The sequence below is a fragment of the Vulpes vulpes genome, chromosome 13 (genome assembly GCF_048418805.1).
Source record: "Vulpes vulpes isolate BD-2025 chromosome 13, VulVul3, whole genome shotgun sequence".
Lineage (NCBI taxonomy): Eukaryota > Metazoa > Chordata > Mammalia > Carnivora > Canidae > Vulpes > Vulpes vulpes.
This window is the reverse complement of record NC_132792.1, coordinates 6,473,045-6,493,724: the sequence shown is the minus strand read 5'-3', so window position 1 is coordinate 6,493,724 and position 20,680 is coordinate 6,473,045. Positions and strand designations below refer to the sequence as shown.

Sequence of the window (20,680 nt, the reverse complement as noted above, 5' to 3'; positions counted from 1 at the left end):
CCGGCCCTTCCACTCTGGGTGCGGCTCTACTGTTGCTCTTTCCTTCTGTTACCCTTCCCCATCCCTCCACCCCAATCCTGCAAGCACAAAACCGACCCAGCCGTTGAGGCCCTGATCACAGGTGTCCTCCACCACGGAGCTTTCCCCAACTCATCCCAAGTGGGGAGTCGCCCGTCCTTGCTCTGAACTCCTTTCCTTGCCCAGGGCAATAAGCCACTTTCCTCTGGGTCTTAGAGCAGCAGCTTTAGGCTTCCCCCTTCAACAGGTGCCTTCAGACCATGCCGGGGTGGGATGTCTGGGCCCTAACAGGGCCAAGAGCACGGGGGCTGCAGACCCCGCCCTCTTCAACCAGAGCAACTACTGCTTCATGTCCGTCCTTCTGCTCATATATTTGCTAAGGCTTCAGTGGACAGGTTCTTGGGGGGATGGAAGGGGGAAGCAGACCTCGATCTCAGTGACCTGGACGGTGGGTGATGATATCAGGCAACCCAGGGCTGGGCAGGGCGCAGTGGGACTTGCCCCAATGCCCCCACCACGCGGTGACACAGCAGAGGCACCTGGGCGGCCCCTCCAACAACACCGTGTCACGAAGGCTTCTGTCAAGGACAGAGCGGGAAGCAGGTGTGCAGCACGATTCAGCTCCAACAAATCAAGCACCAGGCACCAAGAAGTAAAAGCTGAGACCATTCACCTCCAACCACCGGCCCCAAAGCAAATCCTAAAATGCTTAGCGGGAGGAGGGGCATCACCGTCTGTGTGTTCAGGGCTTTGGATTGGGGGGGGGGGAGCATCTGGGTGGGGTCCAAACCCTAGATTTTGATTCAGAAAGGGGACGCATAAACCATCCAAGCTAACGCAGGAACCGGAGGACTCGGGCAGAGAAGGTCTTTATTCTATCCACCACATCTCACAGAATGGGAGGTGAATAGTAAAAAGTGCATTTTTTTTTTTTTTAAAAAAAGCAAAAGATTTCTAAGACATAAGCTAAGACCCCACCTGTCATGGGAGTGGGAGGGTCATCAGTTGTGGTTACCGCATCCGGTAACAAGTGCCCTTGATCCTGGGTGGGGTTGGGGGGGGTGGGAAGTAGATTCTTGTAGATAAAGCCAGGACCACCCCCTCCCCTCTTTCCCCCAAGAGCTGACTCAAAACCATAAGGTCACTTTCTCTGTGCCACTGGCTCCCTCTCAGCAGGCAGCGGAGCGGAAGTTCGGCACCCGGACGGGGTCAAGGAGTTGGGGGTGTGATTCAGGGCAGATGATGATGGGGACTGGGGCCCCGTATGAACCTGGGAGCAAAGGGGCGATGCGGTGCGGGCTGTGTGGAAGGAGGATGCACAAGTCTTCCCGGAATCAGAGGATACAGAATAAGGGGGGGGGGGGGGTATGCGTTTGTGCTGGAGGTGGGGATCCTGTATCTGCTGGTGATGCTAATCGCCTTGCCCACCCAAGTAGGGCCAGGAGCCCCGTGTGGCCGCCTGGGCAGGAACGGCGGAGGAGAGCGCCACGGAGAGCGCCGTTCTGCAGAGGGCCTGGCGGGCCGGCTGCATGGCACCCACCCGACGCCGCGTGTCCTCTAGAGCTCCTGGGCCTGCGGCCCCACGGCCTGCTCCTCCATGGGCTGCATGGCCTCCTGCACGTAGACGATGAACTCCGAGGCCTCCCCGCCCTGAGTGTAGACAGTCACCGTCTCGATGCCCTCCACGTCGTCAGAGGACACCACCAGGTGGTGCTGCTCGGCCAGCTCCACAGAGGCCTGCTGGAGGGTCTCCTGGATCATGACCGTGTGGTTGGAGCTGGGCTCCTCGTCCGTTACCTGTGTGAGGGCAAGAGAAAGGTCACACAGGTCCTGCTTCTGGGTCCGGCCATAAAAACAGAACCACAACCACCGCTTATGGAGCACCCAGCACGTCCCAGGAGCTTGTCCCTACTGCACGCAACGCTCTATGCTTGCTTGCTCTCACCCCTGCTTAGGGACGGACGGACGGAGTGACGCTCAGCGCTGCAAAGCGACAAGGGCCCGGGGCCCCAGCGGAGGCAGATGGCAGAGCCTGAGTCGAAACCCAAAGTCCAAGATCTTCTCTGGGCGCCAGGCTCTCTCCCAGGGGTGTGGGGGTTGCCAAAGGCCTGAGGGCTGGCAGGTGGCATTCGAGTTACTGAAGGTTCAGTGGGCGGCTCCTGGAAACTCAGAGCTGGTCCAATTGGCGGTGAGAAAGGGGCTGGGCTGATCCCGGGCCGTCTCCCCACGCACTGTGGGAGCTCACCTCCCTGTACGAAGATCAGTGTCACGCTAGGAGACAGATGTCCCTGCAAGGGCGACTCCCCCGGCTGCCGAGCACCGACACCCAGACCTCAGCCGTGTGGGAGGCAGCCCACTGGGGGAACGGCCGCCCCGGGCCTGGGCTGGAGGGTCTGCGGGGGCACCTGTCAGGGGAGGGGCCTGAATCCTACAGCCGGCCCTTCTCCGTTGCTCCAAGCAGGCAGATTCCAGACAGAGCCAACTCCGGCTGGCGCAGAAGCCGCGTGCCCCTGACCCTGCGGGGCTCTGGCCTGTTTTTAAGTCACGGCTGTCTTTGATCTTGAGAACAAAACTCATCACAAGAAGGTGGGGAAGACGGAAGAGCTGCGAGCCTGGAGCTGCTGCAAAACGTTAAGGGTTAGAATGCAAGCCCCAGAGGAGGGTCCGGGATGGTCTGGGGAGCGGAGTCCTCAGACGTGTGCAGACATGGGCCAGGAGCCGAGCGGCCCAGTGGGAGGAACGCGGGCATCGTCCTGCACGGGGCAGGGCCCATCACTGGCACCTGCCTACAGCCCTCAGCTCTCCCGTCTGTGAAATGGGCTCCGATGCCCGCTCCAGAGGGTGGCTGGGAAGACAGAGGGGATTCTAGGTGCAAGTGGGTGCTTAGTCACACGGCTGCCCGTTTCCAGGGTCTGGTATTCACTCAACAACACTCTTAAACGCCAGCCACCTGCGAGGTGCTGCGGCGCGTCAGTTCCCGGCTCGGCCAGCCACGCCACCAGACTCTGCCATCCTATCGGGGCCCCACAGGCTAAGCTCCAAGCAGGCAGGGCCCACAGTGTCCTGGCCCCGCGCTCCCCCAGAGCCAGGCTGTGCACACACAGGCAGGCACCCAGGATCCGCCAAGTTATGACCCCCAGGCACCGGGGGCGGCGACAGGCAGCGGGGATGGGGCACGGAGGGAAGGCCCCATCCAGTGGGGCAGACGCGGAGCAGAGCTGCGACGTCCCCATCGAGGGGCAGCAGTGCCGGGGGCGGGGGTCAGAGAAGGCCTCCGGAGGATGCGCGGAGGACCCAGGCCTCCCAGGACGGCCGCAGAGGCGAGGGGGGCTCAGGCGCGCAGCTCCCCCTCCTGCGCTCCTGTCCCCGCGGCTGCCTGCTGGGCATGGGAGGGCCGCCGCCTCCTCCTGCCCCTCCTCGTCCTCCTCCTCGACGTCCTCCTCCTCCCTCCTACTCATCTTCCTCCTCCCTCCACCTTGTCCTCCTCCCTCCACCACGTCCTCCTCCCTCCCTCCTCTTCCTCGTCCTCCTCCTCCCTACTTGTCCTCCTCCTCCTGGTCCTCCTCTTCGTCATCCTCCTCCTCACCTCTCTCATTCTCCTCCCTCCTTACTCCTCCTCCTCCTCTCTCCTACTTGTCCTCCTCCTAGTCCTCCTCCCTCCACCTCGTTGTCCTCCTCCTCCCTCCTCACCTCTCATTCTCTTCCTCCCTCCTCCTCTTCTTCCTCCTACCTCCTACTTGTCCTCCTTCTCTTCATACTCCTCCTCCTCCTTCCTACTCATCCTCCTCCCTCCTCCCTTCTTGTCCCCTTCCCCTTGTCCTCCTCCCTCCACCTCATCCTCCTCCCTCCTCCTCCTCTTCCTCATCCTCCTCCTCCCTCCACCTCATCCTACTTGTCCTCCTCCTCCTAGTCTTCTTCCTCCTCCCTCCTACTCATCCTCCTCCTCCCTCCTCCTCCTCCCTACTTGTCCTCCTCCTCCTAATCCTCCTCCTCCTCCCTCCTCCTCCTCCCTCCTCCTCCTCCTCCTCTTCATCCTCCTCCTCCCTCCTACTTCTCCTCCTCCTCCCTCCACCTCCCTCCACCTCCTCCTCCTAGTCCTCCTCCTCTTCGTCTTCCTCCTCCTCCCTCCTACTCATCCTCCTCCTTCTTCCACCTCATCCTCCTCCCTCATCCTCCTCTTTCCTGTCCTCTTCCTCCTCCCTCCTTCCTCCTACTTGTCCCCTTCCTCTCATCCTCCTCCTTCCTCCTCGTCCTCCTCCCTCTACCTCATCCTCTTCCCTCCTCTTCCTCTTCCTTGTCCTCTTCCTCCTCCTTCCTCCCCCTCCCCACCCATCTGTCTCTAACACCCAGGACTCCAGGCTCCTCCAGGGTGGCCCCATGACTGTACCATTCCCTACAAGCTGTGTCAACAGGTGAATTATATTTAAGTTAGAAAAACAGAAAGGCACCTCTTGGGTGGGCACCACAGAAAAAGCGACAGACTGCAAGGAACTTCTCATTTGGACTGCAGGGATTCTCCAGAAGCCAGAGAGCTATCCTGAGCGGAGACTATTAACACATTTAGCCTGATTTGTTTCTCCAGAGTGAATCAGGACCTTTTTTTTTCCTTCTTCTTTTAGTGTTTGTTTCCATTTCATTTAAGTGGGAAAACATACTGTGAACCAAGACTTTGGAAGTAAATATTGATTTATTTCACACTGAAAGAAGGTGCCTGCCAGAAGGCTGGGCAAAGTGGGGAACACACAACAAACGTGCTTCTCCTCTTGACTATCAGGAAATTCTACACAAAGGCGAAGGTGCGGGGCCGGGGCGTATGCTGAGGTCCCAGGACCCCCGCGTGCAAAGCCAGCCTGCTGCGCTTCAGGTAAACTGAGGGTGTGGTAAAAATGACCAGATCCCCCGACGCCCAAGCTGAGACGCACACGCTCCCGGGCAGGTGCATGAGGGGGGTCGGCGACCGCTGTCTGAGCGGGGCCTGAGATAAGGAAGCAGTCACAACAGAACTTCCAGGGGCTGCAATTCCTGTCCCTCTGAACAGCGCTAACGCCGCGGCCTCCTGTTTCCACGACAGCCAACTTCTCAGATGCCAGCCTGGGGGGCGGGAGGTGCCCACAGGGTGACCCGGAGGGCTGCTGCTCACAGACGCGGGGAAGAAGGCAGGCAGACACCCAGGTAAGGCCACCAGGCTGGAAATAAGGGGCCACCGTGTGCTCACTGTGTCGCATCAGAGCCCAGGGGCTGCTTCGTGGAGGGTGGTCGTGTCTGCACGTGGCGGCCAAGAGCAGACAGGGAGCACAGGGCCCGCACGTGCCCGGAGCCCTGCCAAGGCTGCCGGCCACCTCCCAACCACCACGCCCGCTGGGCAGAGTGTCTTCCCCTTTCCAGAAGGCTCTACACCATCTCCCGCTGCTGAGCCGACCTCTGCTCCACTCACCAAGACGCCCTCTCCCTGCCTCCACAGCCCTCCCCTGGGCTCTGTTCTGGGCCCTCGCAGATTCCAGGCTCCAGGCTGAGCCAGAGGCCGCGAGCTGCAGGCCACAGGCCATCCGCTCCTGGGGGGCCCCTGGGGGCGTCTGTCCAATGTGCCAAAGCCACAGGAGGGAGGGAGCGCTGGGCAGCAGCGGCAGGCGAGGCTCACGGTCAGGTCCCTGAGAGCCCTGGTCACCAGCTGAGGGTTTTACAAAGGAAAACACGGATGGTTTTCAGAGAAGGGCCTGCGTCACCCAGTCCACGGCCCCCGCCAATGGAAACTTGCCTAACATGGGAGGTAAAGACTCCCTGCGTGTTAGACTTGTCTCGCTGCCCCTTTTAGTATTTATGTTCATTTGTCCACGTCACCTTCTGTAAGTATGAAGTCTGTTCAAACATAAGCCTTTTTCTCCCTCCCCCCAGTTTTCAGCTCCAGGGCTTCGTGCAACAGAATCACCATTCCATCCATCCACTGCTCATTATGAGAGCACCGCAGACCTTTGGGCTTAATTCACTAGGAGGAGTGATGGAGACAACGGTAAATGTACCTTTTGCAGAAGTCCTGTAAAGAGCATCCTTCTTGGCAGGCGCAGGCGTTACGGGCTGCAAGCGGCTGCTCAGTCACCATACTGAGCCCCCAAAACATAACTAACAACGGACAGGGTCCCCAAAGCCTGGCTGTTGCCTCCTGTGGAGCGGTGGTTATGTTTTCCTGAGCTTTCGTGAGTGAGTGGCCCTGCCAGCCCTGCAGACGCTGCCCTCCAGCTGGTACGTACGGGAAGAGAATGTTGCCGAAAGAGGACTGATGGAGTGGGAGGCGATGGGTGATGAAGTGGGGAGCTTCATGCTCCACAGAAGGCGCTTGCGAGGCTCTGCAGAGGGACTGTCCCCGTCCCATGGAGCCCAGCGTCCACCCGGCCCCTCGCTGTTACTGAACGTGCTGCCCACGTACGCACAGGTGTCTCATGCTGGGCATTTCTGAATGAAGCCTGCAGTGGGCCAGGGAGTCATCCAGGGTCAAACAGCTGGAAAGTAGCAAGAGCTGGACCTTGGTCTGGGGGACCCCTCGTCCGGGGACCTCCCTCAGCTGGTGTAGTGTGACAGCGGCTAATGAATGGGATTACACGTCACACATTAATCGGGTTGAAGTATTACTTTACACACCCCAAGTCCTTGACAGCTGCCTGCAGAGCTCTCAACCACTTCCCTCCACTCAAGGTGAGCTCTCTGGTAGCTTAAACTATTAGCTCGGGCGTACAATTGTTCCCCACAGTAGAAATAATACGGCTTCACAATGTCATTACCCCCTGAGATGGGTACTTCGCTTTCCCCAAATGCTGTATCTAATGTATCTTCCAGCCAAATTATTAGCAGCACAGATAGCTTAATAGGAAACCGAAACCCAGGGGACTGCGCAAATTATTCACTAAATCAGGCTCTGAGTTCCGCAGCTCTGCCCACCTCAAGTGTTCTTCTGGAATCTAAACCAGATGGCGGGCAGACCCAGGCACCCTGCTCGGCTCTGTGCCGGCTGAGGAGCGTCCGCTGAGACCCAGGCTCCCCTGTGGCCTCCAGCCCTCGCCGTCCGCTCACAGGCACACGCTGACGGGGACCGGGCGGGCCGGGCCGGGTCCTGCTGTCTCCCTACGCCCCTGCCTGCGTCCTCTCCAGGTCCCCTCTCCACTTTTTGTGGAAACCATTCCAAGCAGGTTAACCTTTCTCCTTCCCAACATTCAAGAAACTCCCCAGAAGCATCCCTAGCTGGGGAAGCCCTCCTTAAGGCAAAGGGTTCCCTGTGCCCACAGGACCCACACAGGGCGCCCCCCACATGGCTCCGTATCCTAGTCCATCTGACACAATCTGCCCAATACACCCACAGCTTCTGCAGACCAAGGACAGGCTCCCCCATCCCAGCCCAGTGCCACGGGCCTGGTGGGCACACGGCGGGCGCTGGTGGTACCTCTCCAACTATCCGTGGGTAGAACCTGGAAGCCACAACAGAGGACAGCCTGGAGTCCCCGCCGCCCCCAGGCCAGGCCACTGCTGGCCCTTGTTTCGGTCTGACAGGTGCCCACCCAGACTACAGTGGGGCTGGCAAGAGGCAAGCTGTCCACAGAGGGACCCCCCTGGGCTCCCAAAGTCCTGAAGGTCCATCCCCTTATTTTACAGGAGAAAAGCTGGGCTCAGAGAGGAAATAAATCACCCAGGACCACACTATCAGAACCAGAGCCTGGTCTTCAGACTTTTGGCCTGAAAACCCTGCACCCTGCACTGGGAGGCCTCACACCAGGCCACAAAGTGGACTCGGCTCCTGGAAGAACAGTCGAGACGCCTGGCCTGGTGCCGGGCCTGTGGGTGAACACGACAGGGACTCTCCCGCAAGCACGGAACGACTCTGCGGACACCTGAAGGCAGCCGGGGCTCTGAGATCAGACTGCTTCTCACTGCTAAGAGTTGTCCAAGCAGCCTGTGATGAGGAGGAGAGGAGGGGGAGAGGCCCATGTGGTAGGTCAGGCGCCGTGTCAAGCATTTTACTTGTGCTGTGGTATCCGGTCTTCACGACACCCTGTGAGGACACAGTCCCCAGCTCCAGGGCCCATGGGGCTCCAGGAGAGGGAGAGACCCGCTTGGGGCTTGGCCCCCATGCTCTCCCCACTCCCATGTCCATGCTCCTAGACGCCAGGCCAGAGGATACTTCAGTCCAGGCCACATGGCTGGCCCCCCAGGCTCTTGTGCCTTTGATGGGCAGACAGGTGATCGTGGATCCTCACCCACAGCACGGGACTCCTCCAGGTAGGACCAGCCCTCCCTTCCCGATTCTCAGACTGGCCTCCTGCATCCAACCCTGGCACCATCTGTTTCCACAGCCCTACTCCCTCTTTAAAAAGAACACACTGGTGGGCTCCTCTGTGCAAGTGTCCGCAAGCCTCAGACACAGATGCTCCCAAGAACGTCCTCGAGGGCAGTGATAGGATGGGAAGCTTCCTGCCCCGACACCTTGTCCGCAGCGATCCTGACGCTGGGCACGAGAAGCACACGGCGGGCTGTCCTGCCAAACAAGAGGACGCCCAGGGGAGCGGTGTCCCATGGGGAAGCCAGCCCCGAGACAGCACGTCACCTCCACGTACCACCTCCCACACCCGGACTCAGTCCCCAGCACGGGTTCTCATGTGCCGGACTCTGCACCAACTACCTGCCCCAGGCCATCAAAACAGCCCAGAGACATTCAAGGACATCACAACATGACCAACAAAGACCAATTACTGGAAGAAAGAGCTGTGTTCTTGGCTGAATCCCACAGAGGTGGCGGCGAGCAGAGAGAAGAGGCTGTTGCTAGCTGGGTATTTGACACGCCACGTTCACACACGGCAGGTGGATTACAGTAAACGAGCTTTCAAAACCACGCAGATAACCTCCCGGTGCCTGAGCCGGCCACAGGCTCGTGCCGGAGGGGCTCCGGGCCACAGAAGCTCCTCAGAAGCTCCATCATCGCAACAGACCCCTGCAATTTCAGCGCTGGCGGCACCAGAATTCCCAGGCAACCCTTGGGTTCTGTCAAACTTAGCACATTTATTTAAACTTTGCTCCAAGCTCATAAATAAATGAGAAACAAAAGATAGATGCCTCTCTTGGCCCTAAAATGAAAAGAAACCAGAAAGACACCTATTGGGATGGCCCTGCTTTATGTGTGTTCGCCTGAGAACCCTTTGGAATGAAAATCGCAGCAAAGCACCTGCATTAGGATGCTGCCCACAGGCCAGCGCCGTCCCACGAGCCTGCTGCCCCTCGGGTGCGGGGAAGATGATGAGAGTCTTCACGTGGGAGACTCTGGTCTGAGGGTCTCCAGGGCCAGGATCCTCCTTCGCGTTTTCAGGGGTAACAAACCCCTCTGCCACTTCTAGCCACTGCGGGAAAGACGGCTTTGCCCCAGGCATCCTTCACACCTCCCAGCCACCTTTAAATACACTGAACCAAGTTCTGGTTTATTAAACCGAGTCTGGGGGAGCAGCCCTCTCTCAGCTGTTACTAATGCCCTTAAAAGGGAGGGCGCCTGGGGCTGCAGGCCAGCCGGTGAACAGAGAGGCCCTACCCATTCCCCTCTTGCTGGCGCTGTCGAGGCTCTCAGGACTTGCCGAGAGCTGGCCTCATCGCCGGACCTTGGTGGTGCAGGGGAGGCAGACAGGCTTCAGATGCCAGCGGGAGGGTAGAGCCACCGACCGCAGCATCGGCTCACAAAATGCAATAAGTGCCCGTGATGGGCTGGGCTGAGTAAGGCCAGCGTGGGAGATGGGAGGAATCTAAAAGAACAGCTGAACCCCCACAAGGAGGCAAACTAGAGGTGTGTAGCGTAGGTATGTGCAAAGTGCGGGTGTATCTACACATGTATGTGAGTGTAGGCATATGTGTGTGCGTGTGTCAGGGTGAGGGGTGTGTACATATACACACTTGTGCATGTGTGTGTGCACCTGTCTGTGGGCAGGGGTGGGTGTGTACGTATGTGAGTGTGGACATATATGTGTGTATATACTTGTCCATGTGTATACAGGCAGAAGTATATGTGTATATGCATGTGAGTGTGGGCATATGCATGTGTGTGCATGTGTCTACAGGCAGGGGTATGCAGCTGTACACATAGATGAGTGTGAACATGTATGTGGGCGTGCGTACATCTGCACATGTACCTGTGTGCATGTGTATACAGGTGGGGTGTGTGACTGTAAACGTGTGTGGGTGTGCATACATCTGCACATGTACCTGTGTGCATGTGTCTGCGGGCAGGGGTGTGTATCTGCACATGTACATGAGTGTGAATATTTGCATGTGGGTGTGCATACATTTGTGTCCACGAGCACGGGAATGGGTGTGGAACAGCCATATACAGGTCCCCAACCTGGGTCACGCTACTTCTTTCTGTCCTTCCTGATACTTCCTGTTAGAGCAGTCTGCATCCAATGACAGGGCTTCCTTCCTTGTAGATCTGTCACTTCTCATAGTGGCCTTAACAGGTGGGCCCTTCACAGTTTCCCGAGTGTCCGCAGAGTCCTCACCTCATTTAATGCTCATGCAGCACACGGCAGGAAGGAAGGCAGCCCTCTCTTTCTGAGAAGTGGCTCCCCGAGTTACTGAGACCCCACAGCTGGTAATAGGTGATTCTGGAATGTGAAGCCAGGTAGGAGCCTCCAAGGCCTACGATCTAACTACCTGTGTGCATTATTCGGGGGCTGCTTGCAACCCTCAGGATGAAGCCAAGCTCCCCAGTGGGAGAGACAAGGACTTTCCTTCCCTGACCCCATGCTCATCTTTGGTTCTCGAGCACACAGGGATTCTCTCTCACCCCTGAACTCCACTTGCCTGAAGACCCACCACTGCCTTTCCTTTGAGATTCAGGTGCCCGTCATCCAGGGAGTCCCCACCCCAGGCACCTTGAGCGAGTGTGTCCAGAGCTGACCCCGTTATAGGGAGCCTGGCCACACCTGGCAGACAGGAAACAGTGAATCCCTGTTTCTTGAATGAATCACTGAAAACATGAGTGCAGAGTACAAGAAATGTGTTGCCCTTGGGACGCCTGGGTGGCTCAGCTGTTGAGCATCTGCCTTTGGCTCAGGGCGTGATCCCAGAGTCCCGGCATCCAGCCTGCTTCTCCCTCTGCCTGTCTCTGCCTCTCTCTCTGTGTCTCTCATGAATAAATAAAATCTTTAAAAAAAAAAAGAAAGAAAGAAACATGCCACCCTTGCTCAAAACCCACCAAATACAGCAAAGCTGACTGCACAGGTGCCTCAGTCAGACAGTGCCAGTCACAGGGAGGAGCCACAGCCGGGGACACGGGTGAGGCCCCGTAGAAGCCTGTCTCTCCAACTGTGCAAGGTCGCCAAAAGCAGTGTCTGTGCACTAGGCCGTATCATGGCATTCAAGGGGACGTTTCAGTACAGAGCCAGGGCCGGTGCCCTTGCCTTGCTTGGATCCTGCTGTGCCCGCAGGCTTGCGGCCCAGTGGAGGCAGGGGACAGGGCACTTGTCCTGGACACGCAGGGCAGGGCGGTTTCCTGACAGAGTCGGCCCTGGCCCTGAACACCGTGTGAGTCCCAGACTGCAACGCCTTCCCAGGTCCCTTCCACTGGAGGAACTTTCAGACTCTGGCGTGGTAAGAAGAGAGGGCTGCAGATAAAAACCCAAATACAACCAAACAAAGAGAATGAAACGCAAGACCGCAGCCCATTCTTGCAGGTGGAACGTTCCTCTGTGTATGTTTAAGCTCTGAGGAAGAAGCCTCATTTTTCCCAGTAATTGGGATTTCACTCACCGCTTAAATTATAACCAGCTGAGCGAGAGCTTCCTCCAGCATTCCCAAAAGGGGGGGCTGGAAGACCCATGTCAGGGTTAGCACGCGAGCTCGTGCCCTAGGGTAGGTGTGGTGTTGTGCATGTCAGAAACAAAGGGATGATGGTAAATACGGTCCCAAATTTATAGAGGGAAGAAATGGTATAAATGGATGTGGCTTGTAGAAAAGCATCATAAATTTCCAACTCTGGAAATATGCATGGAGATACAGGACCAAAGGAAGGGTATTATGCGCAAGAAACTTGTGGCCACATCAAAAGATATTCACAGGCAGGAGAAACCGTTCCATGCATCACTGAAGATTTAAAGCCTTTCAAAAAGGACAAAATGCACAGCAAGGGAGGAAGGCCGTGATTCATCCTTCCTGGGGAGACAGCACAATGCCTCCCCTCCGCCCTATTTTTCTCTGGGTTGTAAGTAGACAGTAGATACTCTTTCTTTCCAGAAAATACTGATCCTATAAACAGTCCAAAGCCCAGGCCGTAAAGACTGCTCGCTGCAGGCAGTCGCTGCCATCCCCCGGGGGGGTGGGGGGGTGGGGGGGCCTGGCTCCGGAGGCGCTGCGGGGCTGGAGGGTTCACCCGGGGCAGCCGGTTCTGAGGCCCGAGGGCCCACCTGCGGGGAAGAGAAGGGGCCAACTCCCTTCGCGGTGACACAGGCACCTGGAAACGACAGAGAGACGCCCCCACCGACCCCACGCCTATTGCAGGATGAGCCAAAGTTTAGTGTGTTGGCCAAACCCACTAGCCCCGCAGATGGGGTGAGAGAGAGATGCCGAGGCAGCAAAAACATCTAAGCTAAGCTAAGAACAGCTAAGACATCTGATCTTTCTGGAATTCCTCAAAGGTCCAAGCACAGCTTAAGTGTGGTCTCCGCAGTCAACTGAGGCAGAAGGGATCCTTCTCTTGGAAACTGGTAAAATGGGGCGGACGACGTGCTCTCTCAAAGCGCAGGAGAGAAGTACAGGGTGCAACGGGGCTGGGGCTGGCACAGGGCCGGCGGTCACGGGTGGCGCTCCCACGGCCAGCAGGTGCCGCGCCCCCGGGGCGGGGATGTGAGGCCCCCCGAGTCCCCTCCCGGCGTCCCCTCCGGTGGACGCCCCTCCGTCCCAGAGGGGTGGCAGCGCCCGGCCTCTAGCCCGCTCAGCACGTGCCGCACTTGAATGATTCGGGAGCTGCCCTGAAGCTGACGGCACACAGGACCTGGCGCACGCACCGTGACGGGGGAGGGCGAGGCAGCAGCTTCGGACTGCCGGGAACACCTGGTATTTAGACGAGCCCCTGCGCATACGGCTTTACTTTCCTGACCTTTAAGCACACGTGTATCGGCCCGGGGGCCACGCTCCTCCTTACGGCCTCGCCCCTGCCTGGGAGCCCGCCCCGGCGACTCTCAGGGTCTCCCCTCACCCGAGTCCCTCTGCCGGGCCCCGAGGACGCGTGTGGCTCAGGGGAGGAGCCCTCCCGCCTCCCTGGGTTTTCTCACCACCACCCCAAGCAACCATCCTTGCAGGCCCCGGCCCTCCTCAGTGCTGACCTGACAGGCCGGACAGGGACGTGGTGACGGGACCGAGCCCGGCCGTGCTCTGCCACCCCGAGGCCCCGCTCCGTGCTGGGAGGCACCTGGCTTCTCTCCTCAGCGCACCCAGACCCTCCGAACCCCCCGATCCGTGGCCTCTAGCAGCTTCTCCGGCCTCAGCCAACGCCCTGCGGCCTCCACAGGACCGGGCGGACACGGAAAGCCGAGGGCAGCCGCCGCCCTCACCAAGGAAGACTAACTCCCAGGTGTGCGGCGTTCAGAGACCGTTCCAGGCACGCATCAAACTCACCCAGGTGCGCTGGTCGGTGGCAGAAGGGATCCGGGAACAGAAACAGGAACTGCATCCGTCATACTCTGGGCACCGGGGCAGCTCTGAGAGTCACACGCCCCTCTCTGCTGTTTGTACTCGTCTCTTGAGTATGAAAATCTGCAAACTGCGGCTCTCACGTCTGTGCCCCTTCTGTCAGAGCCCCTCCCCCAGCTCCCCTTTACTTTAAGCAAGTGTCTACACGGTATCCTCAGCCCTCACCAGGGCCCTGCTACTGGAATCACTCAGAATGCCTCAGCAGCAGGGGGTGGGAAGGGGGTCAGGGTGTTCCCAGCCCCAGCCACGTTGATCTACATGATGCAACTGTCTGGACCGAGGAACAAGCTCTCCTCCGACAACTTGGGACTCCTAACACCTAGCACAGGGCCTATACAGCTGAGCTAGCACCTGTTTGCTGGAAAGAAACTTCCAGAAGTAGAAACAGCTACAGCTGAATTCCACATGCACACAGAAGGGACGAGGAGCTATGTGACTCCTAGGACAGGAGCTGCAATATACTGGAGACTTCATCCCGTGCCAGGCACACTGCCAAGGGCTGCACGTGCATAATTACACGTAATCTGTACATCAGCCCCGTGACACGGCCGGGGGCGACCCTGCTGAAGTGGGCTTCTCAGGACACACCCTGTGAGCTTGCATCCGGAGAGGCCACGTCTCAGGGGCCTGCAGTCCCCCCGGCTGCTCACTGTAAGTCACGTCAAAGGCATCCTGAGTCCACCCTGCTCCGACGTCCAACATCAGATCCTCCATTCAGGATTCTGAGCACTTGGGAAGTCTCCAAACACGCGGAGCCCCTGGCTAAGGGCTGGAGATGCCACAGTGGAAAGAGAGCAAACCCCACTCTTCCCGAGACCATTAGATGCAGAAGGCAAAGGCATGAGTACACACAGACTAGGACGTGGTCTGTACAAAGGCCCCAAGAACGGTAGGTGTGGGGCATCCTCCACCCACCTACCTCCCAGCTTCTCTGCTGCTGCTGGAGGGACAGGAGCGCTCTGGCCCCCTGCCCAGGCTCAGCCCCAGGGTACTAACTCCTCTTCTACTTCCCTAGCTGGAAGAAGGTCCACAGTCTGACCACAGGTTCCGGTGACTGTCCCTGACAAGCCCACAAGGCTGGGCTCCCGCTTCGAGCATCTGCTTTTCCACGGAAGCTGCTTCTCTCAGATCTCCCACTTCCCACGATCACTGTGGGCAGAGCAGGATGGCCACACCACCACCCACTTCCCTCCAGCTACAGATGGCAGGAGTGGGGGTGAGGCCGAGGCCGCTCCGGGGGAAGCAGGAAGGCCACCGACACCTCCAGGCCTTCACTCCGACCGGGGTCCTGCGGTGTGTGGTGCTGCTGGCCTGCCTGACGCGAACTCCCCTTCACTTCTCATCTGCATTCGGGGATGGCGCTCACTTCCTAATGCTGCCCAACAAAGGACCACAACGGGAGTGGCCTAAGACACAAAACACAAATCCTTCTAATCTCACTGAGGTCTGCCACCAGGTGAGGAAGCTCTCCACTTTCAAGGGCTCAAGGGACTAGATGAGGCCTACCTGGCTATGCTTCCTACCTCAAGGTCAACTGCGCCATCTAAAGACACAATCAGGGGATATGGCTCATCCTATCCACAGGTCCCGGGGAATGTCTGATGTGGACCTGAGAGGTCAGAGAGGGCTGAGAGCGTGGCCCTGCAGCTGGCCCGGAACAACAGTAAGTGAGCCTGGTGCAGAGCAGAGGCTGGTGATGAGTGCTCTGGGCAGAGGGCACCAAGGTGGGAACAGAGGATCAGCAGCGGAACCCAGCAGGCAGCTGCACAATCAGCAAGGCAGTGAAGGGAGGCAGGAGGGCCAGACCGCCATAGGGAGGCCGCAGTGAAGTCCTGTTCCCAGTCTACTGGAGACTTCCTAAGTTACTGGAGGGTTTTCAGTGAGGGATGCTGGAATCTGGCTTACATTTCGGAGAGCTCGCTCTGTGTGCTACTGGATCTTAGAGCAGCAGGTGTGAAGGGAAGATCTGTAAACCAGGGTGGGGAGGCTGATGGTTCAGAGCAGAGCTTCTCAGACTACCACGCACACGAATCGAGGGGGACCAGGGTAGTGGTAACGTGCGGTCTGACTTGGGAGGCCTGGGGGGGAGCCGGATCCTCTGTGTTTCTAACAAGCTCCCTGAAGCCGATGCCACTGCTCCAGGGATCACGTCTGGAGCAGCAGCTGCTTCCACGGAGGTGGCAGCCATGGGACACAGGGACATGTGAGCTGTGTTGTGGAGGGAGATCCTGCAGCAAGGCAAGGACCTGCTGACAACCACATGTGGGGGTAACACGGACCCCCCGGTTTCAGGTCGAGCACGGGAGTGTAGAATATGCACTTGCAGGATAGGGAAGAGGACAGAGATGGGGGGAGAGGGCTGTGAGGTTCCAAGTGCTTGTTCAGGGGAACTCCTCCCAGCAGGATGGAAGCCACTGCTCCAATGGGAATGAAAAGTGGAACCGGCTGGTGGCAGCACTGCCCCAGGGACAAGCTCCTTCAGATGGGGCCTCCAGGTCTGGCTCCCTCATTTCGGGGTTCCTGCAGCCCCGCCTTTGCCACAAACCTGCGATGGAGTGAGTGATCTCAGCAGGCCAGGGCAAGCAGCAGAGATGGGAGAGGTCCCATAAAACCCACCTGGCCCCGCCCAGGCTGTGGACCAGGAAATGGGTACCCAGCTAACAGGGATCGACTCAACAGTATTAAAACTCAAAGTAGGATCCTGCAAATAGCACCAACCAGGTTGCAGCTTCCCAGGGCCCAACAGCAGGAACACCAGGGTTTAGGGAAAGGAAGAGAAAAGAGAAGAGAAGTTCAACAGAGTGACCTCTCCAGGCTAGCTAAAGATGCTCTATAAGAAAAAGAGGACCAGAACGAAACTTCTATTCACTATTTTTTCAGACAATTTCCCACATGGCCACAGGAGGATCAAGGTACTTATTTTTACTTTAAAATTTCACAAAGAAGTAGAATTTTCTATCACTACCAGAGGATAAAGGAGCTCAGCAAGTAATAAGAGAGATGGGAACAAGGATGCAATTTTTCCTATCATCCACCGGAAATCAGGGCAAAGACCGACGTGTCTGAAAGAAGTTTTATTTAAAACAAGGAAAGAGAAAAGATTCAAATAGCTACGGGAGCAGTAAGGAAGGCTTACAAAGGACAGGAGCTGGCATTAAGTGACAAAGGAGAGTAACCCACTGCCAAGCCCCTGAAGGAATTGTTTGTCCCTGGGTTTACCTAGTGAAGGTCGCCATTCAGCGGCGGCAGAACAATGTTCTATGAGGAACGTGAACTACAAAAATACTGGGAGAGGCTACCTGTGTGTATAATTAGGAGCTTGATGTAATTAGAATTGGCAGGGCCCCAGGATGAAATAAATTATACCTCCAAGTTCTTTAGGCAAGAAGCAAGCTGCACTAACCAATGTGCTGTTGATGAATGGTTCTCATGGTAGGGGGATGATAAGGGGAAAAACAAAAAAAGAAAGTAGTCTGTCACTTCGTATTTCCATAAGGCTCAAAAGGACTGAGAATAAAAGATCAAGGATGTCTATGCGGATTGGAGGCACGGACCAGCGTCCTAACGGAGTCTGGTGTTGGACTGAGGGCTGGGAAGCACAGTGCACACATATGCTCTCGGCCCCTGCAACCCTGCAACAGGTGTGATCGTATACGGAAGACCCAGGACACCCTTGCACGGGCCTGCCAGGGGCCTTTGAGTCCATCCTGATTGTGATTACGCTACAGAACCAGTAAGCAGAGAAGAGATGTGACGTTCCCGTCACACGGTGAGGAGTAACACGACACACAAGCAGCTACACGTACCATCGGTTCTTCTAATGTCATATATACCTATTCCTAGTCCTCTGGAAAGATACCTGAACCACGACAATGGCAGAACCACCACGACGGGAAAGTAGAACCAACAACACGAGTGAAGACGCCAGGCTTTCACTGAGGCAGAGAAGGAGGAAATTCTGCTACTGTATTGTCTCAGGCACTCAGCAAAGGAACCTGGAGAGAGACGGGGCTCTGAAGGGGAGAGGAGAGAACAGAGAGGAGCTGTGAGAGGCTCCTGTTATTCCCACCACGAGGACGGCACTGAACTCAGGGAGGGGTCTGCTCACCGTTAGAGTGAAAAGGTGCTTCCCAAGGTTACGAGAACTTAGGCAGGTAACAAAACAGGAAGGGCTTCTCCTGGTCCCTCCTGAGGGGAGGACGAGGGGAGAGATCTCAACCCAGTCCCCTTTACGACACGCAGATGGCCCCTATCTTCTGTGACCTTTAAAGGACTGCAAGAGTCTCCGCGATTCTGCGGTCAGCTCTCTTGCTGTGCAGTTCGACAATCAAATTAAGAGAATGCAGTGACTGCTTTTGAAAGAACACTGAAAAGACATCTTGCAGGCCTCACAGGAGACACTTCCCGGATCCCTCTCTCTTATTTTGCCACAAATATTATGAAACGCTCAGCCTCCACCCCCAGAAGAGGAGGCCAGTTCTGGGCTCCCCTTCCAGCAGGATCACAGGGTGCGAGGCTTCTGCCTACCAGAGGCCGCACTGGAGAAGCGCCTTCTGCAGACCTAGCTTCTCCCACCGATGCCCTTGTGCACATGGACGCCATGAAAGGGCATCAGGAGACCAGATGGCTCAGGGCCTCCAATAAACACTGGGATGGCTGGACCTGGGCTTCCTTGCAAACAGGCAAGTGGTGTATGTGGTTGGCCATAGCTGTGGACTGCGTTTCCTTGCAAAGATAATGAACTGCAAATAACAAGGAGCAATTCTAGGGCTGGCTGGCAACCAACACATGTCTGACAGCAAGAACTGCTACCAAACTTGCCTCTCAGGCTAAGCGCTGTGCACGGAGCCCGTGGAGGCTCTGCATGCTCCTCTCCTCCCGACTGACACATCAGCTTCACCCGCCAGCACCAACCACCACGGGCGACCTGCCCAGAGATGTCAAAGGGCATGGGGAAGCAGCTGGGAGAAGCTGGAGCACTTTGGACAAATCTGGAATTTCCACTTTTGTTTGTTTCTTAAATCAGCAGTTACGGCATGTGGTAAGAGCCTTTGGGGTTTTGAACAAGATTATGGCAGCGTAATTCTGCACCGTGCCAGGCCAAGGGTCTGCATGGGGGAAGTGGGCAGGGTGCCTGCAGGTCTCAGCCAGTCGTCACTGTTCCTTTCAGATGCTTCCCTGCCGCTGGGGCAGTGGCTGACTGCTTGGAGGCATCCAGCACATCGAGGGAGAATAACGAACAGAAGAGAGGCAACTCTAGGGTTGCAGCGGACCAGGAATAAGGAGTGGGTGCACCAGCCCTGGACCCAGAGGACTCCTGGGCTGTAAGGATGATGCTTGCTTGGTATGTACAGGGATACGGTCCTGCCAACAGAGAACTGCTAATCATAGTCACTAGTGAAACAGTCACTCAATGGGAGGAGGTACCATAAGAATGATCTAGTCGCTCTTGACCTGGGGACTAAAGTGGAGTGCTGGTGCTCAGTAGAGAACCCTTGGGGTCAGTGTGGTCCTGCCAACCTCTAATCAACTGTGACCCCCTCAAGAACCTGCAGGATGGGGCTCATTCTAAAACCCTAAACTGAAATACCAACTGTGAGAGAAATACACACCTACCAAACATGTATGCTTTCCGGAAGCTGCCAAATCTCCCCCAAATCTGTAAATCAAAGTCATCTCTATAACAACTTATTTATTTCAGTGAATAATTACCTGGAGTACAATGGCCTTCCACTGACAAAGAAGACTTCACACTCTGAAGTACACATGGACATGTGCGATGGCTAATTTCATGTGTCAGTGTGACTGGGCCACGGGGTGCCCAGACATTTGGTCAAACATTATTGTGGGTGGTTCCCGTGAGGGTGTTTCTGGATGAAATTAATATTTAAGTTAAAGCAGACTGCCCTTCTTAATGTGGGTGGGCCTCACCCAATCAGTCAAAGCCTGACTAGAACATCCCTGAATATGGGAATTCCTCCTGCCTGCTTACCTTGGAGATGGGACATTGGGTGGGTTTTCTTCCCTGGCCTTTGGACCCCAGTTAAAATGTCAGCTCTTCCTGCGTTTTGAGCCTCCTGGCTTTCAGACCGGAACATCACCTCTCCTGGTTGTCTGGCCTTCAGACTCCGATGAACTATACTTTAGGCTTTTGGGTCTCCAACTTACAGACTGTAGATCTCAGGACTTGTCAGCCTCCATAATTGGTGAGTCAATTCCTTACAATAAATCTCTGTAAGCACGTATCCATGGGCACGCGCACACCCACAGACACAGCACTGGTTCTGTTTCTCTAGACAATGCTACAACATCACGCTTTCTCATCAGGTCTCGACAGAGTAGAAATAGTAACTGAGTCACAGAGAGGTGAGCTGGGCAACATATATGCCACTGGACAGCCTCACCTGGACTAACCCTAGCACAGGTGGGTCCCTGTACACAGGGAAAGGCCCCAGTCGTTCATGCACGGCACATGAACTGAAAGGCTACTGGTTTTTGAAAACAAACAGATGAATGAATAACACACATCAACGCCACCTGCAGCTCAGCGATCTTCTCCCAGACAGAGCCTCCCTCACCTCCGGAGGCTGACACCCCACAGTGCACCCAGCTCCTCACACTGATGTTTGGGGGTCATCCTCAACAATAATAAACACCCTTTAACTCAAAAGGACCCACATCATAAAAACGCCCTGTCCAATCACCCTGACCTTCATAAAAGGAAGATGCTGAGTGATTATAAAGTCTCCTTACTATTCACAAACAAGCACAGGAGAAGGGGCATGGTGCCCACACTGGCCTGGGGGACCCGGCTCTGGAGGCTGTGCCCAGTGTGACAGTCTCAGGGAGGACATGGATGGCAGGCATGCTCAGTGCAGATTCTCTATTTGGGTTCTGTGACTAAATGGAAGGACTTGGAAACTCTGGTATCTTAAAAATGCCAACATGCCTTCAA

General features: G+C 56.6%; 1 protein-coding gene across 11 annotated transcripts in view; it reads right to left on the bottom strand.

Annotated features, from left to right (window-relative positions):
* Positions 1-864: 864 nt before the first annotated feature.
* ZFAT (zinc finger and AT-hook domain containing) overlaps positions 865-20,680 on the bottom strand; it is a 189,375-nt gene continuing 169,559 nt past the window's right edge. For all 11 annotated transcript variants that reach the window (XM_025993483.2, XM_072733877.1, XM_072733882.1 and 8 more), the window contains one exon: positions 865-1,815. In XM_025993483.2, coding sequence (XP_025849268.2) covers positions 1,576-1,815 — 240 coding nt within the window. In that variant the 3' untranslated portion in view covers positions 865-1,575. The remainder of the gene's footprint in view (positions 1,816-20,680) is intronic.